This window comes from Penicillium odoratum (genome assembly GCF_028828045.1).
Source record: "Penicillium odoratum strain IBT 22623 chromosome Unknown utg000001l_segment0_segment0, whole genome shotgun sequence".
In the NCBI taxonomy this organism is placed as follows: domain Eukaryota; kingdom Fungi; phylum Ascomycota; class Eurotiomycetes; order Eurotiales; family Aspergillaceae; genus Penicillium; species Penicillium odoratum.
Window position 1 is genome coordinate 3,808,805 of NW_026643143.1, and position 14,381 is coordinate 3,823,185.

Sequence of the window (14,381 nt, forward strand, 5' to 3'; positions counted from 1 at the left end):
CTATAGAGGTAACATACTGAAGACTCAAGCGAGGCTTCTGTGACTTTTCGATCTCAAATTCAACGTTTGAGGTTGAATGTGGCTCAGACCAGACGTGAAGAGGGGTAGCCGAGTTGCTCAAGTTGGAGGAATTTGGCTGCGCTGTCATTCTGAGGGTGAAGGAAAAGAAGACTTTTATAATTCTGCGATTTTTAACTTACACACGAACCGCATGATCGAGTGGTAGTCCTCTTGTCATAATTCCAGAATAACTGGCAAGGATATATGTTGAAATGGACAGAATTCAAAAGTATGGATCTTAATATTACTGCGCGTATCCATAGCGGTGACGCTCATGCATAAATGAGGGAATATCCGGCAGATAGTGGACAAACATAGAATCTGCTACAAAAGAGCTCTGAAACCAGAGTCTCGACTGCGATCCAAGCCCAAGAAGTCAGCAACTTGTCCAAGATGATCCACGCCCCAGAATCCCTCCGTGTTGCCATTTGTGTCAGTGCACTCAAACCATGGGAGACCAAAAGCCCCAACCCTGAAAGCGTGATCTGTATTTGCATTTAAAAGAGCTTTGGTATCTGGTTGCCTCATCTGGTGGAACCTGGTTAATTTTGAAAGCAACAGAGGAAAGACTAGAAAGAGACTCACAGCCGATAGAATTTCTTGCGTAGCCTGATTTCCAAGGACGCTTTCTAATACCGGGACAAGGCCCTCAATTTCTCCGATTTCCGAATTCCGGTCGATCCAGAGAGAGCGGTACAAAGCCTCGATTGCTGAGGGTAATTTTGAAGGGGCTTTCTGCTCAATGACGCAAAGAGCGCGTTGCACTCCCAGTGTTTTGATTGGGAACCCATCTGGCATCTTCTCAGCGATCGGAACGTTGAAATACTGGGCCCATAGTAGTCGCTCTCTATTGATCCATTGGTCCTTGTCTGTGGAAATGAAATCAATATGCGTGCTGCTCGATGTAGATGGGAAGTTTGCCTGGCAGGGACTTACTCTTGATGTTGATTGGTGCTATATTGCTACAAGCATGCATCAAGCCACCCAGAAAAATTGGTACATATGTAACGTTGCATTTTGCGAAGGTAGGTGAGTTCTGATCTTGTGTCAGAGCTGTTCTCAACTGAATGTTGTACGGACGTACCTTCAGAATGTGGAAAGCGATATATGCGAATGGACTAACAACATCCACGTAAAGTGTGATTTTTGGAACCGCCATTATTAGATCAGGGAAGTTTACAGACCGGATCACAAAATATATTCTGTAGAGACCAAAGGGTTCTGTTCGGTTTAAGTTGCAGCTTTCCCCGCAAGGACTGATGACTAAGCGATGCTGCCGAGGCTCAGATGTTTATAGAGGAAGTATTTCAACTTGAATGACTCTCTCTACAAGTTGGAATTTTAATATGTAGTGTGCATCTGTGTTACCTCCTGGGCCAGTAGAAAATCCAAGTACATAGAAACTCACAAATTGCTCGACTTGATCTTCAAAGTTCCAAAGGTTTGCATGTGAAGATCCGAAGTATAAGTATATCAGATCTGCTTCCGGAGTATGAGAAGCCATCAACTGGTGGTCTAGAGCCCACTCCTTAGACTCAGAGGCTTTTACAAAGCGTCTACTTGCCTGAGTCCGTATTCGCTGAGTGAAACTTGTTGTTGATTCAACTCAAGTGCGTCAACGAGCGGTCAAGGTGGCTCAGCTCAAGATGTGCAATATTCGCCCTACACCCTACCACCAGAATACAGTCAAATAGCGCTGAAGGATACCTATAGTGAGTTCTTGTCGCATACGTATGCCCACCCATCATTCTAATTTTGTTCTACTCACTTCTCTTGTGCTGTCTGGTTTGGCATTGCTTCTAAGCTTCACAGTCCGAGAGATTCGCCTTTAAATTTCTGGCGATGAAAAAGCTAATATTGGAGCACATTCAGCCTGTGAAGGCTGCTGACCAGACAACATACCAGCAGTTTCTGCGCAAAAATATGTCTATTGAGAGCACATGAGGCTTTGGCTAAGCAATGCTGTTGTGTATTACATGTAGAGATATTACATCAATGAGATACAGCATGTCCTTCTAATTATATACTTCGACGTATTCAATATCTATTGCTCTATCTCTACAATTATTGTGTAGTGATTCATTAAAGAATCAGAGAGAATTCGTTCAATTTTCGAAGGCTCGTAGAACCGCAAGACCAGCAACAGAAGATGAAGCAACGCGGTTGTGGCCTAATTTCCATGTGGTTAGTATTTATGACTTCAAACAAATTTCGGAGCCATTAGACATACCTCCATATCGTATACGCTCCCATCGGACTTGCTTCACAATTTCCGCCCCATCTGGGCCGACGAATCTGTTCTCCCAGACCTGAATCTGATGAGAGCTCCCGGAATCAGTCTTCTCGAAAATTAGAGCTCCAGGAGCACCCTCAATATTTTCACCAGTGGCGGCCACCCAAACTCGACGGCCTTCATACCAGGGAATATCCGCATCATTCAATGCATGCACAATTGTCAGGTCCAGACCCTTCTGTGAGTATCTCAAACCAGACGCATCTGGTTCCGCTGTTTCGATGCCTGCCAGGCGAGCGACTCTTCCGGCCGTGTCCCAATGATCCGCAATGTGGCTGAGCACCCACTTTTGAAAGCGAGGATAGCCAATCAACGGCGAGAGCATTGGGGGCGTAAAGCCCTTTATACTATACGACTCGATGACATTGGTGAGGCTGCTGAAGGATGCAAGTAGGATAACTCCCGCAAAAGGTTCGGCATTTTTGATGATTGGTTGGATCGCCTTTGGGTCAGGCGAGCCACATGCAAAACGCTCGGCGACTGCTGCTGTGACTGCCGTGCCTAGACTCTGGCCCACGATGGCAATTCGTGATGTGGGAACTTTTAGTGGACCTGCCGTAAGAAAATTGAGCAGGGAGACACCATCCGTTACCAGACCTTCCTCGGAAGGGCTGCCAGTCGATACACCAAATCCGCGGTAGTCAATTGCAAAGACATGAATGGGGTTTTCTGGAGTTGATAAGCCTAGTAACGTTCTATATCCATTTGGTCGATTGGCGGATCCCAGATGAGCTGCATTTCCATGGACTTTGGAATCATAAAGTTAGACATTGATGATTAGTTAGTACTCAAGGGTGGCAGAACTTACAGCTTACCACAACTCTGGCATTGGGGTTGTTATTCAAAGCCTTGAAAGCAATGGTTTGGGTGTAGTCTTCCGCTGGACCAGAGGGCGTATTTTCCATCAGCTCCTTCTCATGTTCATGCACAAGGTGCAAAGGCATAAGATGCCAGCCGTAAAGTGTTTCATTGTCAGGCGTCACCAAGTTGAAAGGCTGAACCTGGGCCTCTGAGGACAAGTCAACATTTGAATGGAGCCAGATTGCCTGGGAGCCTTACGTAGAAATCCAAATTGCTCAACCTTATTTAGATCTTCCCAATAACTTGGATTGAATTTGTGTGCGTAAAGAACACTGTACCGACATCAGTCATGTTGTGATAGACATTCAATCAAGACTTACAAGCGCTGAGCTTCTGGGAAAGTAAGAGCGCAGATAAAAAGGACATAGAGCAATCCACCAGCTGCGAGTGCCCAATAAGTCTTTTTGAAAATAGGTTGTAACTCGACCATGATGCAGGACCCAGGTGTGGTGGAGATAAGGATGTTTATCGAGACCCACCACTAGTATGCAGGAAAGTCATGTGACCCGGACTAAAGTACAACTATGATCCGTTTCCTGGTAAAATGGCTTCTCGCATTGAATACTGCCCAGTCTCATTACACATTTCTCTTCAATATGGATATCTGAAGAAGGAAGGTCTTCCTGCTTCAAAAACAAGACGTCAAAATCAAGAAATTAAGCAATGCCTTGAATTATTCGAACTACAGTCAGAGTGTTACAATATTACGGTTTTGCATACTCAGGCTGTGAGTTAAATTCAATCCTACCGGCCAAATCCAAATGTAATTTAAGGCCACTATTTACCGGCGCACTTGGTCCACTAGACGTATTATTGAATTGGATTTTGCCATAACTATTGATTCTGAAATAAGCTGATATAAGCTTCAAAAATTAAGATAAGAATGAAATATTACTAGTAATCAACGAGAGCGGTGATAAGGGCGGTCTAAAAAATCCAATTCAATTAATGCACCTAGTGGACCAGGACGTGATTTGTTGGAATCGCGTCACGCTTTTCCCCCCTTCTACCTCCCGCTGTCCATATCAACCACCATCCAACAGACGATGACGATATATTAAGCTGAACCTCTTTGTGGTTGAAGTGCATTCATCATGGCTGAAAAGCGCAAGCTACCCGCTCGCGCCGGACGCGAGCCTGCCAACAAAAAGCGTGTCTCCGAAGCGGCCGCAGCCCAGTCTCATAAGAAGAAAGCCGCAACACCTCGAGCTCCATCTCTGCCTGTTGAGCCTGTCGAGCCACCCCTACCGTCAAAGATCAAAGAGGGCGAGCCCCTACCGATACGGCGCGTACGACAACTAACGAACTTGTCGGACAAAGAGTACCAGTCAATCGCGGAAAGGTTTGCTTTTTGATGTCTGCATTTGAAGGAAGAATATTGATGAAACTTGTGATTATAGCGCAGTACTCCTTATAGCGCTTGAACGATCCAAGAAGAAATGGCTCAGCGATGGCATTTTGGTCCGCTACTACACGAAGCCGAAGAAGACCAAACGCGAACAAATTGAGAAACTCAACCCCCCGAAAGAGACCATGTCGAAGGTCGGACTGTGTGATGTGACAATTGGCCCACATCTCTTCGACGCAATGATATACACAGTTAAGGATCCAGCGGCACCGCAACCGATTCAGTACACCCCTCCGCAAGGACAAGGACGCATGGTCCACTATGGCCCCCCCGGCAACTTCCAACAGTATCAACCACATCCCTCCAACCAACAGCGAAGGCCTTATCCTCCTGGCCCCCCCGGTCGGCCACAGGGAAATTACTCACCTGCGCCACGCGGGCCACATCAGCCAGGCCATGCCCCATCCCCGCAGGCTGGACAGCGTCCACCGGCACAAAATCAACCAGGGCAGCCTGCTAAGCCTAGCCCTGACCCTGTGATCCAGATGCTTGCCACCCGAGCTGCTGCCGATCCCGAACTCAAAGCGCTCATGCGAGTTGTTGCGTCTAGCCAGGCATCCCAAGAGCAGTTACGTGCCTTCCAGGCCCATATCGACGAACTGAACGCAATAATCAAAGCAAGAGAGCCGCAGGAAAAGCGCCAGAACGGTTCAGCTGGATCAACGCCACAACCGGCAACTCCAGCACCCCAAAATAAAGCGGGCTCGCCAAATGTTTCTCAGCCCACACCAGATCTGGGCGCAAAGATCTCCCCAGAACAAAGCTCCAAGACACAGTCAGCGGCTCCAGCCCAAACCCCTTCGAAGGACACTTTGCAAAAAGCACCAACAGCAGCGCCGACCAAGTCTCAAGCGGATGGAACATTACAATCTGCAAGTCAACCTCCGACCTCCGACCCAGCTATCAAGCAAGAGCCAGCTGGGAAGGGATCTACTCAACTTCAGTCTACGCCACAGTCAGCGATTACTCCGGCCGCAGTACCTGGCCCGTCCACTCCAGCTCCCATGGGGCCCCAGCAGAATCCTGCAGTCCGCCCCGCACCTCCGACTACTGCTCAGACTACACCTCGTCCAGGCCCAACCTATCCTCCTTATCAACAGCCGGCTTACGGTTCTCAATTGCCACTGCAGTCACGTCCACCGCAATACGGCTCACCAGTGCCCTATTACCGCCCACCTGGACCCCCGGCGACTCCCGTGCGTCCATCATACAAAGCTGTCGTTTTTGAATTCACTTCCCCTTTGACTCCTTATGGAAGCAGTGCTTCTGGCCATGCTGGATCTGGTGATCGTTATCTGTTCCCAGAGTATTCGATTCTAGAATGGCTTCCCAGTGAAGATACCATCCTCGCATCGTTTCTAATCACTCGAATGGTGGATCCCAACACCCCTTTCCCCATTGAGCCTGCCCCAGATCCTACTACCAGTCGTGCGAAAGGCAAAGGAACATCAAAATCCAAGAAGGGAGACAAGAAGGGCAAGGCCGACAAAGGAAAGGAAGGCCCTGAAACACCGGTCCCTAACCAAGCCGGTCCTTCTGCGGATGGTGTGCCAAAGATTGAGCCTTCTGAAACTCCCGAGACTCCCGCTGCGCCGAGTGAACCTATCAAAGAAGTGAAACTTAAGGAGTACTGGCAACCGGTCACCTTCCGCATCCATGCCACCGACAACCGGATCCTTGACCCTTTGACTCGCGTCGTCAAGCCGGCAGATGAAGTACGCAAGTACATGAACGAAGTTATGGATCGGGCCGAGCGTGCTCCGGACGGACACCTGGCTTTTCGCCTCCCGTACGAGGATGCGCGTGAGGCTTTTGAAGTAGAGAGCACACCAGCCTCGATCAATGCTGCCTCGACTGCACGCAGTCGCCCATCTCGAGGTAGTACTGTCAAGGTGGAGGAGGAATCAGAGATTGATAACGACTATGACTTGGAGGAAGAGGAAGAGGAACTCCTAGCCTTTTACGGTGCACCGCTTGGTCTGCCACCATTACGAGCTTGAGTAGAAGATAATACCAATGTATACTATTAGCGTATGATACCTCTCAATCGATATTTCCATGTTTATTTCATCCTAACGTTTAGATCACCACTATGTACATTTGGCATTGCAATCCCCTTGATATTTTGCGATGACAATGTCCCCTCTTATACTTACTCCAACCAGCCCCACCCTGCCCCGCCGCATTCCCAATCCCAGACCGGACCCGATCCAACTTTCCAACGTACCACTACCAATTCTTCGCACTCTCTACACCGAAAAAGAACACAAGAAAAACACACAAGATGGCCCCAATTCCCATAACAATCGTGACCGGCTTCCTAGGCTCAGGAAAAACCACCCTCCTCCTAAACCTCCTCCCCCAACTCCCCGCAACCTACAAACTCGCCCTCCTCAAGAACGAATTCGGCGACGTGGCAGTAGACTCCCAACTCGCCTCAACAAAATCCATCTCCGGCGTCCGCGAACTCCTCAACGGCTGCATCTGCTGCAATCTAGTCGGTCAACTCAGCGATGCTCTCGTCCAACTCCAAACCGAAGTCCGTCCCGACAGAATCGTCATCGAGACCTCTGGAAGCGCATTCCCCGCTACACTCGCAATGGAGGTCAACCGGCTCGCGAGGGAGGAGGGGGGCAATTTCGTGTTGGATGGAGTGATCAGTGTAATCGATGTGGAGAATTGGGAAGGGTATGAGGATACGAGTTACACGGCGCGGATCCAGGCGAAGTATACGGATTTGATCGTTTTCAATAAGTGGGAGGGGTGTGATGCGATGAGGTTTGATGTTTGTTTGGATCGGGTGGGGGATTTGGGGGTTGAGACGCCTTGGGTTAAGTCTGAGAAGGGGAGGGTTGATAAGGAGGTTTTGTTGGGGATTGATGGGGCTTTGTTTGCTAAGGAAGGGGGTGAGATTGATGGACATGGACATGGGCATGATGATGGGCATAAGCATGATCATCAGTCTGAGGTGGAGGTTTTGTCTGCTGTTTTGAAGGGCGAGGGGAAGAACGTGGATGTGCAGGCGTTGGAGAATTTACTTTCGTCTGCGCAGAGGGAGGAGATTTATCGCATCAAGGGCATTGTTAGGTGCTCTTCGACGGCACCGTTGGGGGAGACTTCGGATGATCTTGAGGGATCGAGGCAGAAGAGTGATGACTCGGGGAGTCGATACTACATTCTTAACTGGGCGTTTGGCCGGTGGACTTGTACACCGTCGACTGTGGTGGCTGAGTCTGCGGATGAGAGTGTCATTGTTCGCATGACATTCATTCTCGCTCGCTATGAGTCTGCCAAGTGGAAGAAGAAGCTAGAGGCGGGTGGTTTGGTACAAGCCGACGGTGCGGAGTTGACTGTGGAGCGACTGGTTTAAATGAGAGTGTAGCGAAGCTGGCTTCGTTATACATCTTTGTATTGTAAATGCCATGAGCTAGATGATTGATGATACCTTTAGAATAGAATATCCAGAGCAAGAGAGGCCATGGAATAAGAAATGTCTAGACAAAGAGCGCAACCGAGAAGCAGACTTGATTAAAACCGAAAAATCCCACGTCAAATCTCTAAAAGTCTAACTAGCTCTATGAAACACGAATGCAAAAAGCTATCAAGTAGACTTCCCAAGGCATGACAGACTAGGATATTTCAGCCTTGGAAACAGCTGGCCGGGAAGGGACAGTGGGAAGACATGCAAGCGAATGAAGCAAAATCGGAAAGAAGATCAAACAGATAAAACAAAAAGAAAGAAAAGATAGGCAAAAAATTAGTAGTTGAGCAGGGCAGAAGCACCAGCCTCGCTCGAGATGTAGATCACCTCGTGGTTGTCGGAGAAACCATTGAAACGAGTGGCGCTGCACTTGGTATAAGCACCCATCTCCTCGAAATAGAGCCAGTCACCAGTATTGATAAGACCAGGCAGATCAATCCGCTCACTGATGACATCAATACCATCGCAGGTGGGGCCCCAGATCGAGTACGAGATGTTGTCCGAAGTCGCAGAATTCGGAGTGCCCTGCTCAGAGTTGGCCGCAGACGTAAGGATCTGGGCAACGGGGTGCTGGTGGTCGAAAATGATATTCGAAAAGTTGCCATAGACACCGTCGTTGAGGTAGATCATGTACGCATCGCGAGAGGGATCCAGCGGATCCGGAACGTCACGTCGTGCAATGACGTTGGCTGCCAGGGTGAAGGCGTTTGCGACGTAGTACCGGCCAGGTTCGGCGATGATGCGGACGCTGGGCGGGAAGTAGGTTTCCAAAGCGTTGCCCAGGATTGCGGAGAATTTCTCAAAGGTATCCTGGCAGAAGCCACCGCCAACGTCGAGGGTGTGTAGCTCGTGTCCAATCTCCGCGGCTTGGTCGAAGACCAGGCGGGCATCCTGGACCGCCTTCAGGAAAGCGCGGGGGTCCTCGGCGCCCGAGCCGACGTGGAAGCTCACACCGACAACCTTCAGCTCAAGCTGGTAAGCAAGCTGGAGCAGCTGGTTGGCCACATCGAGAGAGGCGCCGAACTTCATGCTCAGTCGACACAGGCTGGTTGAGTCGTCGGTCAGGATGCGCAGGTAGAGCTCCGCATCGGGGAAATGGGCTTTGATCTTGTATAGTTCGTCGGCATTGTCGAATGTCATCTGTTTGACTCCCACCTCCCGGGCGTAGCGGAGGTAGGACTTGGTCTTGCACGGCTGGGCGTAAATGATTCGGCTTGGATCGATGCCCGTCTGGAGGGCGAGATCGATCTCGGACTTGGAAGCGCAGTCGAATCCATTGCCAAGCTGGGCCATGAGACGAAGGACCTCGGGGTCCGGGTTACACTTGACGGCTGTAAGAACCAAGTTAGTTCAAATCCGAGGGAATCTGATCGGAGTTGAAACGTACCGTAAAAGGGCTTCACACGGCCCAGATTCATCTTCCACTGCATATGCTGGCGGTACACCTCGCCCATATCAGCGACATAAAAGGCATCCTCCTCTCCCGCCCCACAACGGTCCACATCCACTTCGGCGGCACGCTTCTTCAGAATATCCAGGACCAGGTCCTTGGCAGCCAACCGAGATTGCAAAATTTCCTCCCCATGATTGCTGATCACACCAAGATCACGACCAATGTCGTTCTTCAAGATGCATGCCTCAGCAGGCACAACACACGCAGTCGGTGCCATATCCGTACAGCTGCGACTCAGCACGGAAACGGATTCAAAGATTGTATTTAAAAAAGAAAGTGATAAAAGTGTTACGCGACTGCGCGTTAGGGAGGGCGAAAAGTTTCGCAACCGTAGTTGACTGGACCAAGCCTCCTAGACCCTTCCCCCTCAAGAGGAAGAACCTTCAGAGAAGTCCTATGCGGCAGCTCAAAGATTGAGGGAATATTCTGGGGCGTCAAAGGGACGAAAAAAGGCGCACCCGACGGAAGCTCAGCGAGAAGCAGGAGGTGGAATGTTGTTAAGAGTGTCGCGGAGACGTCTAGTGGAGACAATTTGACCGAGAAGCACAAATGAGGCAAGAGCCGTAATGCAGGTGGTGCCTTAGCTGGTCCCTAAGGCAGGGAAAAAAGACTCAAATGGACACAATCTGTGACGCTATCACTCAGTCAAAATGAGAACAAAAAACAAGTATGAGAGAAAAATAGAACGGGGTGAGGTATTTGAAGGATTGGAGGGGGGGATAGTCAGATTTTTTTAACTTCCTCGGGGGCGGGTGTTTAGGGCATAATGAAACAGGGTATAGGGTACATGTGTATTGGTAATAAAATACCATGCATGGGTTACACCGCAGGAACCGAGATCAAGCAAGGAATTGAACCAATAGAAGGTACCAAGCACTTACCTATAGATGATGATCCCAAGAAACACAGAAGAAAGAGAAGCAAGTTGAAGTTCATCTGGAGAAAAAAGTATCCGCTTACGGCATCCAGGCCCCAAAGGGTTCCACACAAGGGAAAACGACTTCCCTGTCCCCTTCCAGACCCATAAATCCCCTACGAATCCACTATGAGCGATTTCTACACGATGTAATACTCCGTACTTACAAGTCGTCTGCATGTATAGGTCTAATGTGCATGTACTCTTGTGCCTGCGTACTGCATATGTACCGCATACAGTAATTCTCGGGATTCCTCACTCTTGTTCTAAAAAAAAAATTGTAAAAATTAAAAAGAAAAAGAAAAAAAAAAATTTGCGGTGTGATGAGTACTAATCCCTGTCAGGTTCATTCTTACTGGACAATACACCATGTCAATTACTGCTTGCCTTTCAACAACCCATGAAATTCAATTCCTTGATTCAAGGAAAACCCTAACAAGTGACGAGATTCAGTTAATTAGGGCATTCAGATTGAAAGCTCACGGCCCCACGCTAACGCTAATGAGGTCGAGAACCTCGGATATGACGCACCGGTGGGTTTGTGCACGGACCACGCGAACACCTGTTAGCTCCCGGTCAGGGGAATTATGACACGTCGTCCTGTTCACGACGGTAGCAGTACAATTCAATTGTATCGTTCTGGTCATGCTGCGAGGGGAGGGGCACGGTAGTCTGCTGAGCAATAAATGCCGCAGATTTCATCAAATCGAAGAACACGGCTTCGCTCTCATGCCGTCGCTTCAGAGCCACTAGAACCAGTGCGTCCGGGGAAGTCCGGACTAATCGGTCTAGAACCGATACTAAGGTAGGCAAACTGTCGGCATTATAGGTACAGTCTGAAACAAGGATCAAGTCGATGGGTTGGCCGCAGAGATCTGATGGTGGCTCATCCCAGTCAAGGTTTTGATAGCGCACTGAGGAGAATGGTTGGAGCCGAGCTTCATCCATATTGCGGGTTACAATCTTCTCGACCTCGGGGAGGTCTGTGAGGAGTACATTGCAGTGGTCGAGCATTGTTGCTAGTGCAATGCCAACGATACCACATCCAGCGCCCAATTCTACTGCCTGAAGGGCTGAGCTGCGTGGCTTGACCTTGAGCAGCTGACTGAGGATGGGGATGGCAGTGGCAGTGCCGTTGATTGATTGATCGAGGAAAATAATTGACGCAAGCGCCGCATCCCTAAGTACTTGATTAAAAAACGATACGGAGTAGATATACCCGACTTGGAATATGCAAGTAAACAACGCCACTCACCAGATGTGTCGCGCAATGCTATTTCCTGTCTCCTCCCATATTCTCAAGGATGGAATGGATTGGCCAGCTGCAATGCTGAATTCTCGCTGGATCAATTTCTCGGCTGGTTCGGACTGCCATTTAAAAGGGGCACTACACCCTGATATCACCAATGGGGTAGTATCAATGCCGAGTATATCTTGCATAGTCTGGGCCCGGATCTGGAACACTGCTTCGTGTTGGGAGACATGGTCGATTGAATACGGTCCCATGGAGATTGAAAGTTGTCGCGCACCAGCCTGCCATTTTAAAGAACTTTGATCAATGGTTTCACGTGGTGAACGCTGGGCCCATGTTGCCACTAGATCCACATCTTCTGCAAGGAAATCATCTCCGAGATCAGTGGTAATGCAGATGAGAGCAGTAATAAACACGGGTTTCTTCTGCTGTGGCCGAGACTGCTTGGCATTTTTCTTTTCTTGGTGGAACTTTGGAGGCTTCAAAAAGCGAATGTAATAAACCATGGTTCAGAGCAATGTCCGAGTCTTCAATTGTTCATCTTTATCTTCATCTTCATCTTCAATTTTCTTCTCTTTTTACCCCAGATGGTATCACGTGTTTGCTGACTAACCAGATAAACCAGATGACATCGTTCGCATACCCCAACAATTGGGCGGCCCTGGGCGATATTCCTTTCACCCCCTTGCGATGAATTGACTTCCGCCCTTTCCGGTCTCTCTTGCTTATCCTGACCGTGTCGCAAGATGATGCGATCGCGCGATCCGCGCATCCGGCAGCGGATCAATCAGATTTCTCATAACATCGAGTCCGCCAACGAGACCGCTCAGGAAGGACTATATGCTTTTTCACAAAACTACATCTCCCCTTGTTTGAGCTCTATTTCGAACTGCATTAATGTGTGCACCGCCCCATGTTTTCCGAGCCCCGAGGATCAGCTACGGCGCCGGCGCCGGGGTCAGGCCGAGGCTAACTTCGACTTCTACGATGACTGGGATAATGCCGAAGAAGAGGACGGCTTGCTAGGGTGGGGTACAGGGGAACTGGACCGTCTTCTGGCGGGCAGTGGTTTGGGCCGAAGTACGGAGCAACCACGCCAGCCGCGAAGGATGAGTTACGGTACACGTCACACAAGGCGGAGTACAGTACTCACAAATGACCGTACCGATCCGACGGTCATTCCTAGCTCCTCTTTCTTAGGATTTCTGGAACGCTTTCCCTGGAGATTTGGTGCGAAGGGAGTCAAATACCATCCCTCCGCAGCGGACTTGCAAGAACATCCGGGTAGCTCTCGACGCTATGCGCACGAGGATGAGCCACTGATGGAGGCGACCGATGATATTGAAGGGCGAATATCCTACAATGATAATGGAAGAAATCGAAGTGGAACCGGTTCGTCTCGCGATACTTCTAACTCCCTCAGCTCTCGTGGGGATCTCCTGCCGAGTGACGAAGAAGAAGACGCCGTTCCGCTAGACGATGAATTTGCACTTGTTTTCGCACGTCGTGGGACTGGCTTGGAATCAGATGATCAGGGCTCAAAATCAGAAATGGTGAGATCCGCTTCTGGCACATCCAGTTTAGGGGATGCATCATCCAAGAAGTCAAATCGCAAAAAAAAGAAGCGTTCATCCACAAAATCACAAATGAGCACAGACCAAGAGATCGTCCATGATTTCGATAATCCTTCAATCGCGGATTCGCAAGTCGAGAAGGATCAAGCTAGACATGAAGAATTAATGATCAAAAAGAACCGAGTTGCTGCACAACAATTGGCTGCCAAACGAGGTCTTCCTCTCGACAATAACGACATGGTACATGACACTCCGGACTTCATCTGTTTAGGTGCTAACTCTGTTCACAGGCAACATCACCATCACCAAGGGAACAAATTTCCAGGCTACCCTCCCACCGAAGGTTCTTGCTGTCGGGCGAACAGCACCTTGATAATACCGATCAAAGGTCCGTTGGGTCGTCAATCCGACGATTTTCAGGCGACCAAACCGAACCATTCCCGCCATTCTCGTTACCGGAATCTCCTGTCACCTCATCCAAACCTAACTCCATTAATAACCCCGGTGACGAGGTAGATCTGGCTGGTGATACCGGTCGTCCTGGTACTGACATTCAATGAAGCTCTTTAGCTTTTGCTGAATCCGATGACATGTGATGTGTCGAGTGACTCTACCATTTTCATGCACGATATGACGAACCTTGTTTTGATTGTACTTATACCCAATTGATGCCGATGCAATATATTTGATTGCTTGCAAATCTTCCTGGAAAAGCAATGTACCTGTTACGTAGCGCGACAGAAACGAGAATCTTGAAAATATTTCTCCCTAGTAAAGTTCAATTTGGTTTCATTTCATCCACCACTGAAATAAAAGTAAATACTGCCACAGTGATCTCTCCAATTGGGCGTACTCCTCAATGCTATCAATTCTATGGATCTATGCATCATAGGAAAGATATTACCCCACCGCTGAAACATCTGGATGTATTAGTCATGCCTGTCACACTAAAGCCGGTTCCGCAATGATCCGCCCGGCCTCCATACCAAGTAACACTAAACTGAAAAACCGCTGGTTCGTAAAAGTTTTCTATTTCTGGCACACAGAAGCAGACAATCAATTCACTAGGAGCTGCTTAACAGC

The 14,381-nt window shown here is 49.0% G+C and overlaps 7 protein-coding genes across 7 annotated transcripts; 3 read left to right on the forward strand and 4 right to left on the reverse strand.

Moving 5' to 3' along the window:
• Positions 1-384: 384 nt before the first annotated feature.
• Positions 385-1,219, reverse strand: N7520_001454 (putative 2-hydroxychromene-2-carboxylate isomerase; the record flags this gene model as incomplete). Its single annotated transcript, XM_057135389.1, has 4 exons — positions 385-588; positions 646-929; positions 997-1,096; positions 1,145-1,219. The coding sequence occupies 4 exons, from the start codon at positions 1,217-1,219 to the stop codon at positions 385-387; spliced, it is 663 nt and encodes a 220-aa protein (XP_057001325.1).
• A 946-nt stretch (positions 1,220-2,165) lies between these two features.
• Positions 2,166-3,644, reverse strand: N7520_001455 (alpha/beta hydrolase; the record flags this gene model as incomplete). Its single annotated transcript, XM_057135390.1, has 5 exons — positions 2,166-2,230; positions 2,291-3,100; positions 3,162-3,362; positions 3,413-3,486; positions 3,535-3,644. 5 exons carry the CDS (start codon positions 3,642-3,644, stop codon positions 2,166-2,168), a joined length of 1,260 nt encoding a protein of 419 aa, XP_057001326.1.
• Positions 3,645-4,308: 664 nt separating this feature from the next.
• Positions 4,309-6,622, forward strand: N7520_001456 (uncharacterized protein; the record flags this gene model as incomplete). Its single annotated transcript, XM_057135391.1, has 2 exons — positions 4,309-4,556; positions 4,615-6,622. 2 exons carry the CDS (start codon positions 4,309-4,311, stop codon positions 6,620-6,622), a joined length of 2,256 nt encoding a protein of 751 aa, XP_057001327.1.
• A 284-nt stretch (positions 6,623-6,906) lies between these two features.
• On the forward strand, positions 6,907-7,992 carry N7520_001457 (GTP-binding protein; the record flags this gene model as incomplete). The annotated part of the gene is made up of 1 exon (XM_057135392.1): positions 6,907-7,992. One exon carries the CDS (start codon positions 6,907-6,909, stop codon positions 7,990-7,992), a length of 1,086 nt encoding a protein of 361 aa, XP_057001328.1.
• A 387-nt stretch (positions 7,993-8,379) lies between these two features.
• N7520_001458 (type III PLP-dependent enzyme) lies at positions 8,380-9,773 on the reverse strand (the record flags this gene model as incomplete). Its single annotated transcript, XM_057135393.1, has 2 exons — positions 8,380-9,434; positions 9,491-9,773. The coding sequence occupies 2 exons, from the start codon at positions 9,771-9,773 to the stop codon at positions 8,380-8,382; spliced, it is 1,338 nt and encodes a 445-aa protein (XP_057001329.1).
• Positions 9,774-11,057: 1,284 nt separating this feature from the next.
• N7520_001459 (protein N-lysine methyltransferase family protein) lies at positions 11,058-12,230 on the reverse strand (the record flags this gene model as incomplete). Its single annotated transcript, XM_057135394.1, has 2 exons — positions 11,058-11,652; positions 11,728-12,230. The coding sequence occupies 2 exons, from the start codon at positions 12,228-12,230 to the stop codon at positions 11,058-11,060; spliced, it is 1,098 nt and encodes a 365-aa protein (XP_057001330.1).
• Positions 12,231-12,470: 240 nt separating this feature from the next.
• Positions 12,471-13,858, forward strand: N7520_001460 (uncharacterized protein; the record flags this gene model as incomplete). The annotated part of the gene is made up of 2 exons (XM_057135395.1): positions 12,471-13,538; positions 13,589-13,858. The coding sequence occupies 2 exons, from the start codon at positions 12,471-12,473 to the stop codon at positions 13,856-13,858; spliced, it is 1,338 nt and encodes a 445-aa protein (XP_057001331.1).
• Positions 13,859-14,381: the final 523 nt, after the last annotated feature.